Source organism: Lissotriton helveticus, chromosome 7 (genome assembly GCF_964261635.1).
Source record: "Lissotriton helveticus chromosome 7, aLisHel1.1, whole genome shotgun sequence".
Lineage (NCBI taxonomy): Eukaryota > Metazoa > Chordata > Amphibia > Caudata > Salamandridae > Lissotriton > Lissotriton helveticus.
Window position 1 is genome coordinate 1470462271 of NC_136068.1, and position 16142 is coordinate 1470478412.

Consider the following 16142-nt stretch of genomic DNA (forward strand, 5'->3'; position numbering starts at 1 on the left):
GATTCAAACACTTCAGAAAAACACTCAGTAGAGGAGAAAAAGCAAAGATAAATGGAATACGTGTAAATACCATAGAGGAATGAAATGGTGGCGTATTTGAGCCATTTACATACCTCATATATGTAAATAAAAGAGACAGGGACATGGGAGATATGTGCGATACTTGAAGGTATCAGTACAGTAGAGGGTGGGATGAGGGTTGTGAAGGATGCATCTAAGCACACAAGAGGTATTAATACATTGGAGCTGGGGGGAGTGGTTTAAATGTGAGAGCAGCTTAGATACCTGGATGTATGAATGCGTTCGAGACTGAAGAAGGGTTACGTGAGTGAGATATGTCATTGCCTCTAGAGTAGAAAGACAGGAGAGGGGTGAGAAGGGCGACATTAGGGAAACCATTCAAAACACCAGGAATGGAGATGTAGGAAAAAGAGATTTTCGTAGCTCCGGCGTAAAGGTATAGTAGGGGAAGTAGTAGAAGCAGTCAATATGTTCAAGGGGACATGGCCCTACACCAAGGGGGCACTCTTGGCCGAGGTATGTAGGGGCAGTGGAGACCACAGCTGTAACAAATACATTTCTACTAGGTGATTATCGCCACTGGGGACCAATCATATAGTACGAGCAAAAACATAGCTATAAGGTGGGAACTGGGATGACAGGGCCAACGAGGACTAACTAAGGGAATATGAAGAAATACTGCAACAAGTAACTTACAATGAAGAGCTCGAGAGAACGAATTTTAATTGTAGGTCATGTTGAAAATAATGAAATAATGAAGAAACCATAGTAATGAATGGCTTATTCACAAACCTATGGCATCAACCCTTATTTTGATTGTAACCCTAACCCTTACACTTCAACTATGGTAACCCTGCATCTACCTATGTGTACTTATATAGGCCTTTACCCCCTGAGCCACTACATCTACCTTTGCACATACACCTGCTTTTCATCTACGTCTATCTCTGCTCTGCCTCTCACCTTTCTTATCCTCTATCTTTATGTCTACACCTACTTATATATCAATCTCTAGACCTACATCTACTTTATTGTCAATCACTAGACATACACCTACTTCTGGACCTACTTTTACCTCTTCCACTATCTTCACCCCACCTCTATTTCTGTATTGTTTTAATTCCACACTTTTCTCTTCAACTTGAACTACTTCGACAACTATTACAACTACTACTATGCCTACAACTATTTCTACCTCTACAGTACTTTTATTCTACATCTGTCTCGACAGCAATCTCTTCCTCTACTATTACATCTTCACAGTGGCAGCTCCTCCACTAATGCGGAGGAGTGTCACCCCAATGCGAGCAGTGTAAAAAGGAAAACGAACATGATAATAACTTTATCATGTTCGGTTTCCTTTGTGCTTTGGTGTGGGGCGAGTGATATTCCTGTACAACACACTTTTAACTTGTGTAACTATTACTTACTTTCACTACTTTTACAGCACTAGTCCAGCTGGCTCTGGCTGTTCTTAAGCAAATTTCAGTCCTATACAAGGAACCTACACCATGATATATCTTCCATCAATGTCATACATCTAAACCTGTCTGGCATTAATTAGTATGTGTCTGCGTGACACATAATCATCACAACCTTCTCCACAGAGGCGCGGCGCACAGTTACCTTTTGTTGAGGCAAGGATGTTGCAGAATTGCTAGGTGCACCTAGATGGGATGAAAACTAGAAGCAGGCCTAGGAGTTCTCTCTCTTCTCTACTTTTTAGATTCGCTGTTAGGTGTTCAGTCGCCAGGCTCACGAAGCTGATTTTCAGATCGGTTTTGAGCATATCGTTCAAGAAAGTGTTGATTTGTGTCCAGAACCTCTTGACTTTCACGCAGGTGAAGATGAGGTGCTCGAGGGTGCCTTCCTCTTTCTGGCAGTTCCAGCATTTGTCTGAATCTGCGATGCCGACCTTGTGGAGTTTGGATGGCGTCATTGTACGCACACCTGTATATATATATTTTTGTACGGCCTTCTTTTGTATGCCAATAAAAAAAATTCTAAATAAAAAAAAAAAATAAAAATAAAAAAAAACTAGAAGCAGGCCAATATATTTTTTTTATTCAAATACTCTTTTATTTGTATATATTTACAACACAATAAGCATTTACTATAATAGGTGCGTACTGTATATATTTACAAAGGAAGGTACATTGCAGACGCCATTTTAAGATTCTGGCCATATCGTGTGTCAATGTCTTTGTTTCAGATTAGCACCATCATACTTGCCTAGCTCAGAATAGTGTTTTTCCTGTTTAGGATTTCTACTTTTGATTTCCTAACAGTTTCCATATTTTCCTCCATAAAAAAAAAAAAAAAAAAGTTAATTTCTTTTTCCAAACTGCGTTTTTTTGTTTCACTTTGTGACATTCGGCTTAAAACTCTCTCCTGCTATGCATCTTTTTAAGAGTATCATCATTTTGAGTTTCTCTCTGCCAGTGATTTATAATCTCACAAAATCTCCCAGATGAACAGTTATAATAGCTCTGTGCTCAAGGCCTATAAACGTTGCTACTATTTGCTCACAAGTGATCTGTGGCCCCACCACCTGGGTAATTTTCAAAGTCAGGATTCTGGTGAGATCGATGAGGGAGATTGCTCTCTTCTTTAACCTATAAAGTGCGTGATTCCTATGTGGAATGTGAGACGCCATCCTTGCCTTCGTATCCATCTAGGTAAGACTACCCACATTCGAGCAGTCACGACAAGGCTGAATCTGGTGTTGTCGAGCGTCTTTAACTGGAAGTGTGTCATAACTGGCTCTGGAGCACCCCTACCATTTACATGCACCGTTTTCAGTGTACTGATCCATTCAGATTAGGGAATACTTCCGGCATGCCCAATAGGGTTGGGAAGGTTTTGCCTCTTGTTTCATTGATACAAGTAGAAATATGGATTAAAAATGTTGGCAGACCCAATGCGAGCTGTGCCGCTAAGCACATAATACCATTAGAATTGTTCAAGTTATTTTCTGGTGGTGAAACAAGAAGGAATTGATAAAATGTATCCCATATATTTCACATCTTTAGTACAACATGTCTTATGCAGCATAGAGGAGCCGTTCACACAATGCAAGATCTATGTTGCCATGTGTCAAAAAGCGGATATGTTACACAACTGAGCCACATATTGCTTTCTTATGTTTAGAGATGTACTAACACTGGGACACCCTTCTAGACACCACACATGTGTATCTTTGTCTACCAAACACCAGTTAAACTGAAAAGAATAGAGTTTGTGCACTCTAGCTAGACACCGTCTACAAAAAGAATGGTGTCATATGAAAGGACTGCTTTTCACTAACTCTTCCATAGCACTGGTCCCATATTCACATAGGTTTGCATTGATTGGTCTTGGTTAGGAAATAATTCAAAATGGAAAACAAATTAACCAGCCCTTGCACTCTACTCTGGGTATAGCTTCCATCTGCTTGACTCTCTCCAAATTCCTTATAGACTGGGGTTGCTGCTCAAACTGGAGCTCTATCGGTGGTCTCATGTGAATGACCCTTGTTGTCATCATTAGGTGATTTGACTGTTTCCAGATAGTTCACTTGATGGACGATGGGTCAGCCTCTTAGAATGTTCACTGGAGTTCAGAACTTCCCGCGTGATGTTCCTTCTCGTGTCTGAGTAAGCTGAACGATGTGCTCTTGAGGACGATCCCATCAGAGCAGCAAGAGCCAATTTCAAAAAAGCTCCCCATAAAACTGTGGAAGATTCAGTACGCTTCCAAATGAGGAGAGTTTGAGCTGTACGGCTCTCACGGCAGAGGCTGTGTCTATCAGCTATTGCTAGAAGAACGCATAGAGCCAAGGATGTCTTAGCGGCCTCTCTTTACCAGAAAGTTTTTATTAGTCACTCTGCCCTGCAGGTAGCGGGAGTTGTCTGGCTTGTTGCTGTTATGTAGGATGGCTTTCCATGGTGTCTTCAGATAGTTCATGATTTCTTTTGGAGAACACCTCTGGGTGGGCACTGGGTCTAGCAACTTCTTGAACATCTCTAAGGCTTCGCTTGTGAACCACTTCCACTGAGCAGGGAGTTGGAAAATCCGGCTGCTTCTGTGCCAGCGTGTGTATTCGAGATAGTACTTGTCAGATGGTACTGCCGTGTTCCAGGGGAAGTACCCGGTGAGAACACAGAACAGGAGCACACCAAAAGCCCACACATCCAGGCTGGCATGAGCAATCAGTTTCTCGGTATCGCCTAGAATGCACATCTCTGGTGCTGTGTAGGGCAGATTCTCTGGCATGGAGTCAACGGCAGTGCCCTTGGCGCATGTCAACCCAAAGTCCGTCAGCTTGACCTGGCGGCAATCCTGGTCAAAGAGCAGGATGTTTTCCGGCTTTATGTCACGATGGACCAGTCCTTTGGTGTCCATGTATTCAAGGGCACTTGAAATCTGCAAGGCACAGCGTTTAACCGTCATCTCAGGGATTCCAATCTGGGAAAGGAATGTACAAAAGATGTCAGAAAAGGGTTTGGAGTACTGTGTTTGTTTTTAAATGATAACATTCTGTTCCCATCACACTTCTCTATAACTATAACCCATGCAGTAAAGTAACTATAACTCGTGTCCCTGCTATGCACAGTGTTGTCATCAAGGATGTCTTTCAGAAGCAGTGATGTTATCAATGGTGTCATAGAACATGTCATGAGTGATGTGATTTGGGAAGTAATTAGCAGTGCATGGGGAGGGCAAGAGTTACACTTACTTTACTGCATGTGTTATAGTTACTTGAGACAATTATAACTGGTTAATTTCCGTTGTTTTATAGTTTAAAATGGTATGCTTTAACTGACTTTTTCCCCTAGCTTAAACGTGCCTTTAACCTTTGATTTGTTTTGTGAATTTCAGTTTTTTTTAATGTAAAGTAAGATATAATAACAAATCCTAACAATGACGTTAGTTTAATCTTTGTTTTTCTCCAATGAATTGCTAGGGTTTTTAAATCTAAATTAATATTTTCTTAAAATACCTGAAGCCAACTCCTTGCTCTGAACGTGCATAGGGCTGGTTGCAGGTCCTGGCCTAAGGATAGGCACTGCATTCAAATACCGCGGGTGCCAAGCCCCTGCCGCATATGGCCTTCTTCAGTACAAACTGTGAGGTTGGCTGCAAGGCCTGGTCTGCAACCAACACCCCAGGCAGCCAACCCCCTGTCCACTGTGCATCTCCTTTGATCGTGCATGGCATAGGCTTGTCCACAGGGCTTAGTCCACCCCCCACACAGACTTTTTTTATATACATTGTTTTACTCCCCCAGGTGTCTCATGAGAGAAGTACCCACAGGCCTCCCGCAGGAGTCCAGATGGGCCTTGCTGGCACCCACGGGACAACTGCGGGATCGAGAAAACAAAAAAATAGATTTTTCTTTGTTTTTGGGCCTCCCCCAATATTGTTCACGGGGTCAGGGTACCTCTACCCTGCCTATTTATACTTTTAACATTTATTTTTTCAGGAAATGTGAACCGAGTCATTGTGCCCTGAAATGGCAGCAGTAACATTTTGCTTTATGTTGCGGCCCGCCAGTCAAAATGCATGCTACCATGGGCTCACAGGAGCGGGACGGCTGATGGGAAAAAACAGCCTCAACCAATCAAATGGCCTCATTTTTTTTTTTGCATGACTGTGGGACCCCCATGAGACTCTCACAAATTCAACTGCCCAGACATACAAATATTTTCCAACTAGGGTTGGCCAGCAATTGTGGAGTTTCACTTCACGGAATTCTGTGGAGATCAGCGAGAGGGCGGAATTGGCACCTCGTGCTGATTTTGAGACCTGGCAGCCTGTTCCATGATGCAAAATCAGTGCAAAGAGCACTACTCTGCTTGTCAGAGGGCATTGCTTCTTTGCTGCTGCTCACTTATATTTTCTGCATGAATGGCATCTTTCTCATCGCATGCGATAGCAATCGCCCGTCACCGTCCGTATTGAGAAAATCTCGCTGGATGCTATCCTAGTGCCCAAAATTCACACTAGCGTACATCAATTCTCGCTTGTGCTTACCAACTTACCATGGAGAGCTGTGGTCATGACAAAACTCACACAGTGGTTGGTGGCTATTTCCTGGAAACTCCGTATTACAAGCATAGGCAATACTCAGTGAACTCCGCCTCCAGGGGGGAAATGTATTGCCTGCCCTATTTTTAACCTTAATTTCTCAAAAACACCTGGACAATTGTACACCAAATCACAAAAAGAAGCTTTCTAGATGAAGATCTAGCTTCATGCCAAATTTGCTGTTATTCCGTTCAGCCATTTTTGCTGTAGCCCGTTTCAAAAAGTTCTATGGAAAATGCATGGGTATTTTGTGTTTTGGGACTCCTTTTCTCAACATCTGCTTGGCAGGTCACCCCAAAACCTTAAATGAAGAAACTAAGCAAAAGAGAGAAATTTTTGGTACGGTTTCATGAAGATTCCTCAAAATGGAGCCAAAGTTATTAGAAAACCATCCTAACTACATCTAAAGAGTGTGTTACAGAGTGGCAGTTACCACTGTGTAATTATTGCTAGGACATAGTTACCATAGTTACCATAGGTAGGAAGTTGAGTTTGGTTTGCTGATAACTTTGTCCCCATTTGATGAATCTTCTAAAACCTTCCTGGAAAGTTTCAGGGTGAGCCGTTAAGTTGCAGCTAAGAAAAAACAGGAGGCCCCAAAACGCAATTTTCTATGGGAGAATTGAACTGCATTACTTCAAAAACGGCTGAATAGAATTACACCATATTGGGCAGAAAGCTAGATCTCGGTCCAGGTGGCTCAGATCATCTGGTGCAAATCTGTTCACTATATTTTGAGAAATTAAGGTTAAAAAACTATGAATATCTGAACGGATGGATTCATGGAAGGCCAGAGAGACACCTTTATTTCCTGTGGCCTCCTCGCTCCTACAGGGGAGAATGGCTGCTGTGAACTCCTGCAGAAGATTTCCCTCTAATTGGCTTGCCGCAACATTAAGACAAATGATGCACCAGACATTTCAGGACATTGAGACTCAGTCAGTCCCTGTGTGATGAAAATTAATAAGACATAAGTTATAAGGGGGCAGGGTAGGGGGTACCCTAACCTCCTACACCTTAGAGGGTGAGGGGGGCCAGAGTGCCCCCCGGGTGCCACATTTTAAAAATATATCTATTTATTTTGGGTTTCTGCAATCCTGCAGGTGTCCCACAGGAACCAGCATGACTACCTGGACTCCCCTGGGAGTCCCTCAGGAATGTAAGTGTTGGGCTGCTTCCTGTGATAATCTAGTGGGATCAGAAATATTTTTGGGGCTAGTTTTTGGGCTGCATTTTCTGTGGTGGGTTGGTAGAAACAGGTGAAGGCTGTACGCGGCGAGGAATTTGACTACCCGCTGGGAGGTTGAGAGTCAGGCCCTGTGACCAACCCCACTCCTGGGTGGGTTATGCAGATAGCCTGGCCATGGGAAGTTAGCCTTAAGTTTGGGAATCAAATATTTCTGTAGTTTAAAAGAATCCTAGAAAATCACAGAAAAAAACAAAGGTTAAAGTGATTTTATAGTTAAGTATGATGATAATATCTCAGCTTTACAAAAAAAAAACCCACAGTAAATGCACTGAAAAAACAAAGGTTAACGTGATGTTATAGTTAGATAAAAATATAATTTTAAACATAACATTTTAAACAAAAAACCACTGAAATTCAACAGTTATAGGTATTTCAAATAACTATAACTTACTCCCTCACTATGCACTGTGTATGCCCTCACATATTACAACACTCACGACATGTCCAATGACATCATTGATTTTATTACTGATGACAACTGAACTGACATCATTGATGACAGCACTGTGCATGGCGATTAAGTCCCCTTGAGTCCTGAGGGTTCCTGGGGGCCAACTAGCCCACCATGTACCTCCAGTAAGTGCCACAGAGCTGCGTTGCAGAGTGGTTTAAAAAGGGGGCGTGGCCTTGGACTACCTCTCTGCAACCCAGCTCCCTAGCCCATACCGGAGGTTTCTGGTGGGCTAGTTGGCTCCCAGGGACCCTCAGTATTCAAGGGGAATTAATTTCCCAACTTACAACGAGCCAGGGGGCGCATTTGCAGAGTGCTGCAGGGAGGGGGGGGGGACATTTTTTTCCAGAAGAGGGGCTGTGTTGCCCCCCTTCTTTTCCCATTTTTGGGGCACTGGGGACCCCGTCCCCAAGGGCCTGACCTCTATGTTAAAAAAATAAAAAATAAATAAATGGGAAGGGGGCCGTGTGGGGCCCCCTCCTGAGGCGAATTTCTGTCCCGGGAACCCCATCCTCTGGGGCATGGCCAGAATTTTTTTTATTTTTTATTTATTTGGAGGGGGGCCGTGTGGCCCCCCACCTTAGGCCCATTATGGCCCGTAGACCCCATCCCCCAGGGCCGGCCTTTCCTTTTTTTTCACAGGAGATAGGGGCCACGTAGCCCCCCCCTCCCAGGCCACTTCTGGCCCCAAGGACCCCATCCCCCGGGGCCTGGCCACTTCATTGGGGTCCGTGGGGGGGGGCCCAATACCCCAACGGTCCCTGCCGACTCACCGCCTTCTGCGGGAGCCGGCATTGCTTTTCCACAAGGGGAGCTGCTGACATGCAGCTCCCCTTGTGGAAAAGCAATTTTGTTTTGCTTCAGTGAAGCAAGAGCAGGTTTACCTGCTCTCGCTTCAATGAAGCAAAGCAGAGTTTGCTATGACAGCCCCGCCCTGTCATAGCAAACAGCAGTGGGGGAGGGACACTGCAGGAGCCGGGCCTGGGGGTGGCGGTCCCCAGGGCCTTCAAGGGCTCTATGAGGGGGGCCGCGCGGCCCCCCTCGCTTTGTCAATATAGCCCCGGGGCAATGGTGTTCCCTAGGCTGGGGGTCCACTACGGACCCTTAATTTAAATAAGTATGTGCCCCGGGGTCAGGGTGTTTCTACCCTGACCCCTTTTCTTGTTTTTTAACCCTTATTTTACTATGTTCTGACTCACAAGATGGCTGCCAACACTTCCTGGTTTGTAGTGTTGGCACCCAATCAGAGGGAAGCTCGTGCCCGGGAGGGTTCGCGAACCCACCGCGGCCACAGATATCAAAACTTTTTTTTTCTAATTTCTTAACCAAGACCTACCTTTCTGCCACATTTGGTGTAATTCCGTTCAGCAGTTCGGGCTGTAGCTTTGTCTAAAGTGTCATATGGAAATTAGCATGGGCAAAACGCGTTCTGGGACCCCCATTTTTTCTCGCCCCCCGCTTGAAAAATCACCCCAAAACTTTCAAGACAGGAGGTGACCAGAGCGCCCCACTAGTTTTGAAAATTTTGCAAAGATTCGTCAACCGGCGCCAAACTTATGGGGAAATGAAAAAACGCTTTTTGAATAGAAGCGAGGTCCTAACTATAACTACCGACTGGTATTACCAGTAGGTGATATATATATATATATTTTAGTTGTCAGGTATTGCTGGTATCAGTTATTCAGTTATTCAGTAGATCACTTGATCAGGGAATAGAGGACCAAAGTTATTAGAATGGAACAAATTGACAATGTTGGAAGAGATCAGCTCTGATCAAGTCTGTAAACATATATATAACAATATACAATACATTCCAACATTGTCAATTAGTTCCATTCTAATAACTTCGGTCCTCTATTCCCTGATCAAGTGATCTACTGAATAACTGATACCAGCAATACCTGACAACTAAAATGGCAGTTAAAATGAATTGTGGGGTCACATTCACAATAATGTGTTGGACTGTGCATTGAGCCCATACCGTATGAACTGTTGCTGCCTAGTGTTCGCTGTAAAGGTAATGAATGATGTGCTACTCTCTGCTGTATTCTTTAAGATGTTCAGGCATTGGCTTTTCAAACATGCTACACACATGCCTAATCCCAGTGCCTTCGCAATGACAGTCCAGTGCCCACACATGGGGGCTTCTATAGTCACCTGCGGTTTCATGATGGAGAAGAGATCATTGGCCGTGGCCAGCTCTTGAGCGAAGATATAGTGAGTGTCCGTTTGAAAGGCGATGCCGAACGTGCCGATGACGCATGGGTGCGCAGAGAGACTAAGCGACACACAGTACTCAACAAGGAATGCCCTCAGCTCTGTATTACTCTTCCGTAAGAATTTCAGGGCCATGGGTGTCCCTTAAGGAAGAAAAGAGAGAGAGGAGATGATTGGCACCTGCAAGTGGAAACAATTGACAAATGGCAAAGCAGCGCGCGCAATGTAATTCATTTTATATACCTAACTCCGTTTGGTCGTTACTGGAGTTTACTACGCCCCACCCTGCCCCACCCCCGCCCCACCTCACCACCCACAGCACTACCTCGAGGAGCCGCCACTGCTCCTGAATGTATTTAAAAAGGACATTAAAGGTATAACTCTTCACCTACATTTGGCAATGCAGTGCACGCAATGTAATTCTTTTTATTTATTTATTTACCTAACTACGTTCAGTCGTTACCGGAGTTTACTACGCCCAACCCTGCCCCTCCCCCACCCCGCCTCACTGCCCCGCAGCACTCCCTCAAGGAGCCGCCACTGCTCCTGAATGTATTTAAACAGGACAATAAAGGTATAACTCTTCACCTACAGGCCACAAAACCTATACTCCTGATATACAAAAGACTCCATTTGAGGTTTCAATACCCCAGCCTCATGAGACAGCAACACTACAGCCTTCTCGTGAGCTGGCGACACCTTCTGAGACCACAAGTACCGAACCACAAGATACACAGCGGGTCGTGGCACAATATTAAAAGTACTGCACTTTGCAGACAGGCTGGCTGTCCGCATTCTGTTCACCCCTGTGGTCCTACCTTGAGTGTGGTGCACCGCCAGCAGCACCTGCCCGTAGGACCCGCTGCCCAGCTCCTTGAGGATGCTATAGTTGTCCTTCAGGTCAAGCCGGGGCAGGTTCTGGGAGGTTAAGAGCAGCATGTCCTCCAATAGGAGCCCACTCCGCCGTCTGCCGTTGAGATTCATGCCCTCTGGTGGTGGTGAGTGTCCAAGCTCTGTGGGGCAGAAGAAAGGGGTTTGGTGTATGTTCGGGTGAACTCAGACACATCTGTACCATAACATCCATCACCTGCTCAACCTCCACATAAAGCTTTTGAAACACAAGAAATATGGGGGCATATTAGCAAGAACCTCGTTAAAATTATCCCTGTTTTAGCGGCAGGAAACTGATGAATTTTACATTCTGCTGTCTTCATATTTAAATAAGCTAACCAATAAAACCACAGGCCAGGCACCCAGTGACAAGTCAGCCTCCTTTTGGAAACTGTAGGCTAATTTGTCGACATTGGGAAATTCTTGCGCTTAAAACCCCCACTTGTAGTGTCTATTTCTACATCATTTTTTTCTGTCATTTATTTTTAGAGAGCATCCTGACACTGAGACATAACCTTTCAAGCTAATACTTGTTCCATAAATGAGGAAGTTCCACCTCCAGATCTGGCACGGTGTTCTGGACCTCAGTGTCCTTGCGAGGCCATAGGTAATAAATGGGTTCATTAAGAACCGTGGTCATTTCCACATAGAGTTCTGCGCATTAGGTTGGTTGTCTTAAAGCAGAGGGTGCCCAACATAGGGCCAGGAGGGCTGAATCGACTCCAGACCTTTAAAATTAAAATACTCATATAAACATAATTTACATAGATTTATATGATGAGGATGAATCTCGCAATCTGGCCTGAATTCAACCTTCCCAGGTCTAGTTGGACACTGCCTATCAGTTTTCTCCTCCCAGTCAAAGTCCATCTCCTTCAGTGAAAATTCTCCAACCTGGTGCATTATGAACACATTCCCACTTAGGTGTTCTTTGGCAGACCTGGTTGGGTGGGGTTCCTGCAATCAACGGCGTGCCATATATAAACACATTCAGAAGTACAGGGTTAAGGGCAGAGTTGTGGTTCTCAACATCACTACTTTCGCCTTGGACTCAAATAGAGGCAGTGAGTGCCAATAATTCACTTCCCACGCGATGAACTGTACCCCCCTTTCATCCCTGTGAAGGACACAGTAACCCCAAAGATAGGCACAAGCAGAATAAGAACAAAAAGATTTCAGATGTTCACGTGGAAAGAGTCCACATAAACATAATCTGCATTGTAGAGAACGGAAGTTCAGACGAGTCCCACACTGGTGCTAATGACTTGAGCTGAACGTCAAGAACAGTAGAATTATGCAATGCTCAGCACTGGAGGCTGAGAGGTGACCTCTTTCAAAGATGTTCAATCTTCGCCTTCCTGGGTCTCGTCAATTTAATGTGTTTGACATGTTTTAAGAGCTATTACCTTCAAAGTGGTTAATACACTGCAGTGTAAAATAAAGAGTTGTGTGTTAATAAAAAAAAGTGCCAAAACTATATCAAATTGTTGTAAATGGTTGTTAAACTATGTAAGAGAAAAAATAAAAGTAGTGGTACTCAAGTAAGTTAGGGCTAGATTTAGGTAATTCTATTTTACCACATCTTAATAGGATTGTGTGGTAAAATACCGAATTCTGAAGGCCTGTAGCACTCTAAACAGTGCTACCTACATCTTGGATTTACCGAATCTGTAAAATTACCGATTCGGTATTTTACAGATTCGGTAAATTTACCGATTCGGTAAATTTACTGAATCTGTTAAATGATGCCCCTACATCACAAATACCCATTTACCGGTCGGTAACGGCCGAAATCGTCCGTTGCCGGTCGGTAAATGGCCTCCTACAACTGGCCCTTACCCCCACATGCATCAATCTAGGATTTTGCATTTCTTAAATAGCGAAAATTAAGGAATCGCTATCTAGGAAATGCAAAATCCTATGCATCAAGAAATCCTAAAAGTTTTTAGGATTTCTTAATTTTCGGAAATTGCGATTCCTTAATTGCGAATCGCAATTAAGGAATGGCATTACATTGATTCCTATGGGCCTAGAGGCCCATAGGAATCAATGCCGTTTTTCATTTTTTTTTTTTGCACTCGCAATTTGTTGATGCATTGCAAGGGTGCAGAGGGGGGTCCAAAGGACCCCCCCCTGCACCCCTGAAATGTATTTTCAAGTGCATGTTTCACACACACATGTCCTAAGGACATGTGTGTCTGTAACATGCAAGTTTAAAAAATGCATTTTTTTGCTTCTTTATAAATTTTCGCAAATTAACACGAGGGTCAACCTCGTGTTAATTTGCACTTCCAATTTCAAAAATCGCAATTTTAAAAAAAAATGATGCATTGCAATTAAGGAATCGCACAAATGCGATTCCTTAATTGCATTTGCATTTTTAAGAAATGCAAAAAATAGCGAAATATGGCACTCTGTTTGATGCATCCCAAAAACGTATTTAGGAAGTGCAAACGGCCGAATTTACCGATTCGCACCGTTTGCACTTCCCAAATAGGTTGATGCATGTGGGGGATGCTGTTCCCACTTACTTCGACCCCTGATTGCAATGTTTAGTACACAAGATACATTATTCGTGAAGATCTTCACGTGCAGATTGCCTGGTCCATCTTTGCAGGTGGAATTCACTCCAAAATTAAAATGTGAGCAGGTGCTGTCAGCTTGCAAATTTTAAGGCAAGGACATTCATTTTTAGCTTCAACGACTTCAAGCAAACCTCTGAATAAATTCGCACATAGAAGAGGGACCTCTTTAAACTGGCTTTTTCAGTCATACAGTCGTTTCTCAAAAAAGGTAGAAAATTACATAGATATTTTGCCTTGTTAAATGTTGTTTAGAACACTTTTCCTTTTTTCTGGCACCCCCAGCACATTCTTTCTTAAATACACCGATTAAACATAAACTTCCGTTTGTGAAAGCGCTTTCTACTTGGGCAAGAGTAGGTAGAGCCAGTCTGTCGGGACTGTTGCATTAGCGCCGACATCCATCATTTTGCCTTTATTTGCACCAACTACATGATGCAAAACGGACAATGACATAACTTGATCTGTGCAAAAACAACACAGTGCGCTGCTCGGTCATTCAAATACAGTTTGTGCAGCGGTCGGATGGTACAAGAGAACGGTGCAACATAATCAGACCAATTTCCAGGGTGTTTGAATTCTGCCACATTCTGCAAATCAAGAATGGCGTCTAGAAAAAGAAAATACTTTGCCCAAAACCACATATTTTGGTCTGATGTGGAAGCTACAGAAAGATAATTCACTTATATGGACAGTGCGAAGCTAATTTTTAAAAGCACTTTACAGTTCATTTCAAAGAGTACTTTGCAAAATTTGTGGCATAAATCCACACAACTTCAACTGCAGGGGCCAGTGAAGGGAAGCGCATATGATAAGATTGATAGCGAACATTCACAGTTTCCATACCTGTGCTCTATACATTGCACACAATTGCTGCATGCCTCCTGGGCATGTATATAATACTTCAATCTGCTCCTACTATCCCTCAATTCACTCTGCACATTTATTTTTAGTAAAGAAGAAGTGTTACACATACAAGAACGCTGCTTCAAAATGCAGCGGCAGTTTTACCATTCTTTCATGCAATGCAATGCACTGCAGCACGGCAACATGTTACCCTGAGCTGCACGAAAGAGCAGAAATGCTGGCCAGGTATAAAGATATGAAGCATATGTTCTCTCCTTGCACTGGTGCAGAATGTGCTTCCTGGGGCCAATGCAGGAACCCATGTACCATAGTGCACAGGTGTGTGCGATAAATGCAGGACCTTTCTGCACAAAACAATCATTCGAGGCATATTCTTTTTTCTACGTGCTGAAGAATGAGGAATTACAAAGGAGAAATAAAGATATTTCTCCTTGCTACACCTCTGTTGGGTAGGATCACCATTGTGACACAAACCCAGGTTTACAGGTCTTTGTAAATCTGCATTTGCATAAAAATCCATGGGTGGGTGCATGGGAATGCGTTCACCCCCCATCTAGTGCCTACGCAACGAAAAGTAATGCAAGCAGTGTTTTGTGCTGCATTGCATTACTTTGTATTTACTAAACCATGCAAAGTGGCTCTGCATGGCTTAGTTAAGGACTTACTTTGCCTTACAACAACTTGTGTTACACAAGGACAACGCAAGTCCTTAGAAATCTGCCCTGTCATATTTTGCAGATATGGGAAATTTCACATTCAGATCGAGTAAAAACATTTGACTTTGTGTATAGCTGCAACTTCCACGTTGGTACGGAAAATCCCCTTAAGAGGTCCTCTGGTGGGAAATAATTATTTTTCTTAATACAACAAGCCCATGCAATGACACAATCTTGGAATTAATAGTTTGCCGGGGAATCTATTGTTCTGTGCAGTTGAAAAGACAAACCCTGGCTGCCCAACCAGCTACAATCGCAAACCTAATTCAGAAAATAACAATTTTCTAGCAAACTCCTGATAAATGGCATAATGGCATAAGCCTCTGGGATCCACGTGTCTTCCATCTGCAGAGGCGCACCACTGTCTGAGCTAGACTGCACCAACATTATCCATTTCTGAGCATCCCTCGTTGTCTGCTGCTAACGGAACAGGGCTAGAACGTTGATTTGCCGACGATCACACAATGCATCTAGTAAGGATAATTTGGCGCCAGACTTATTTGCTTTCTAGTGCACAGTGAGCTGTATATTATGTTACAGTGGCCACCCACTACTTAAGCGGTGCAGAGAGGGGCGCCTTACCTGAACCGGAGCTTCAGGGTGGGTCGGGCGCAGCAGTGCCTCAGCCGGTGTCTCGAGGTCTAATGGTGCCCCTCCGCTGCTGACGGGTTAAAGCGGGGGTTGTCAGGGGGTCTGTGTGCGCGCGCGTGTACACTGTGTGATCCTCTCAGCTTTCCCTTCCCAGGCCTGCAGGCCAAGTTCTCCTGTATCAGTCCAAGGTGCAGGCTTATATGGCAGGGCCAGGCCCCCCACCCAGCTCAGGGGAGGGGGCTGCACCTGCCATTCACAAAGGCTTCTTGGCAATGCTGCCTCTATACTTAGCCTCCCACTGGGAGGGAGGCGGCGCTCGCCTCTTCCTGGACCCAGCCCAGCTACTGTTGTTTGACAAGTTTCCCGGTTTCTCTGAACTATAACAGGAGCCAGCTGTTCATGGGGACAGAGGCGGAGTGGCACAGCCACATCGCTGAAAGAACTGCATCTGAAGACCGTGTAGATGTGAGAGCCCTGCACCGCTCGAG

At 44.1% G+C, this 16142-nt stretch overlaps 1 protein-coding gene across 1 annotated transcript; it reads right to left on the reverse strand.

The window, feature by feature from the left end:
- Positions 1 to 2075: 2075 nt before the first annotated feature.
- On the reverse strand, positions 2076 to 15845 carry LOC144770382 (serine/threonine-protein kinase SBK1-like). Its single transcript, XM_078654859.1, has 4 exons — positions 15646 to 15845; positions 10826 to 11020; positions 9948 to 10150; positions 2076 to 4467 (listed from the first exon to the last, which is right to left on the reverse strand). Exons 2-4 carry the CDS (start codon positions 10989 to 10991, stop codon positions 3847 to 3849), a joined length of 990 nt encoding a protein of 329 aa, XP_078510985.1. The 5' UTR covers positions 10992 to 11020; positions 15646 to 15845; the 3' UTR covers positions 2076 to 3846.
- Between the last annotated feature and the right edge of the window lie 297 nt (positions 15846 to 16142).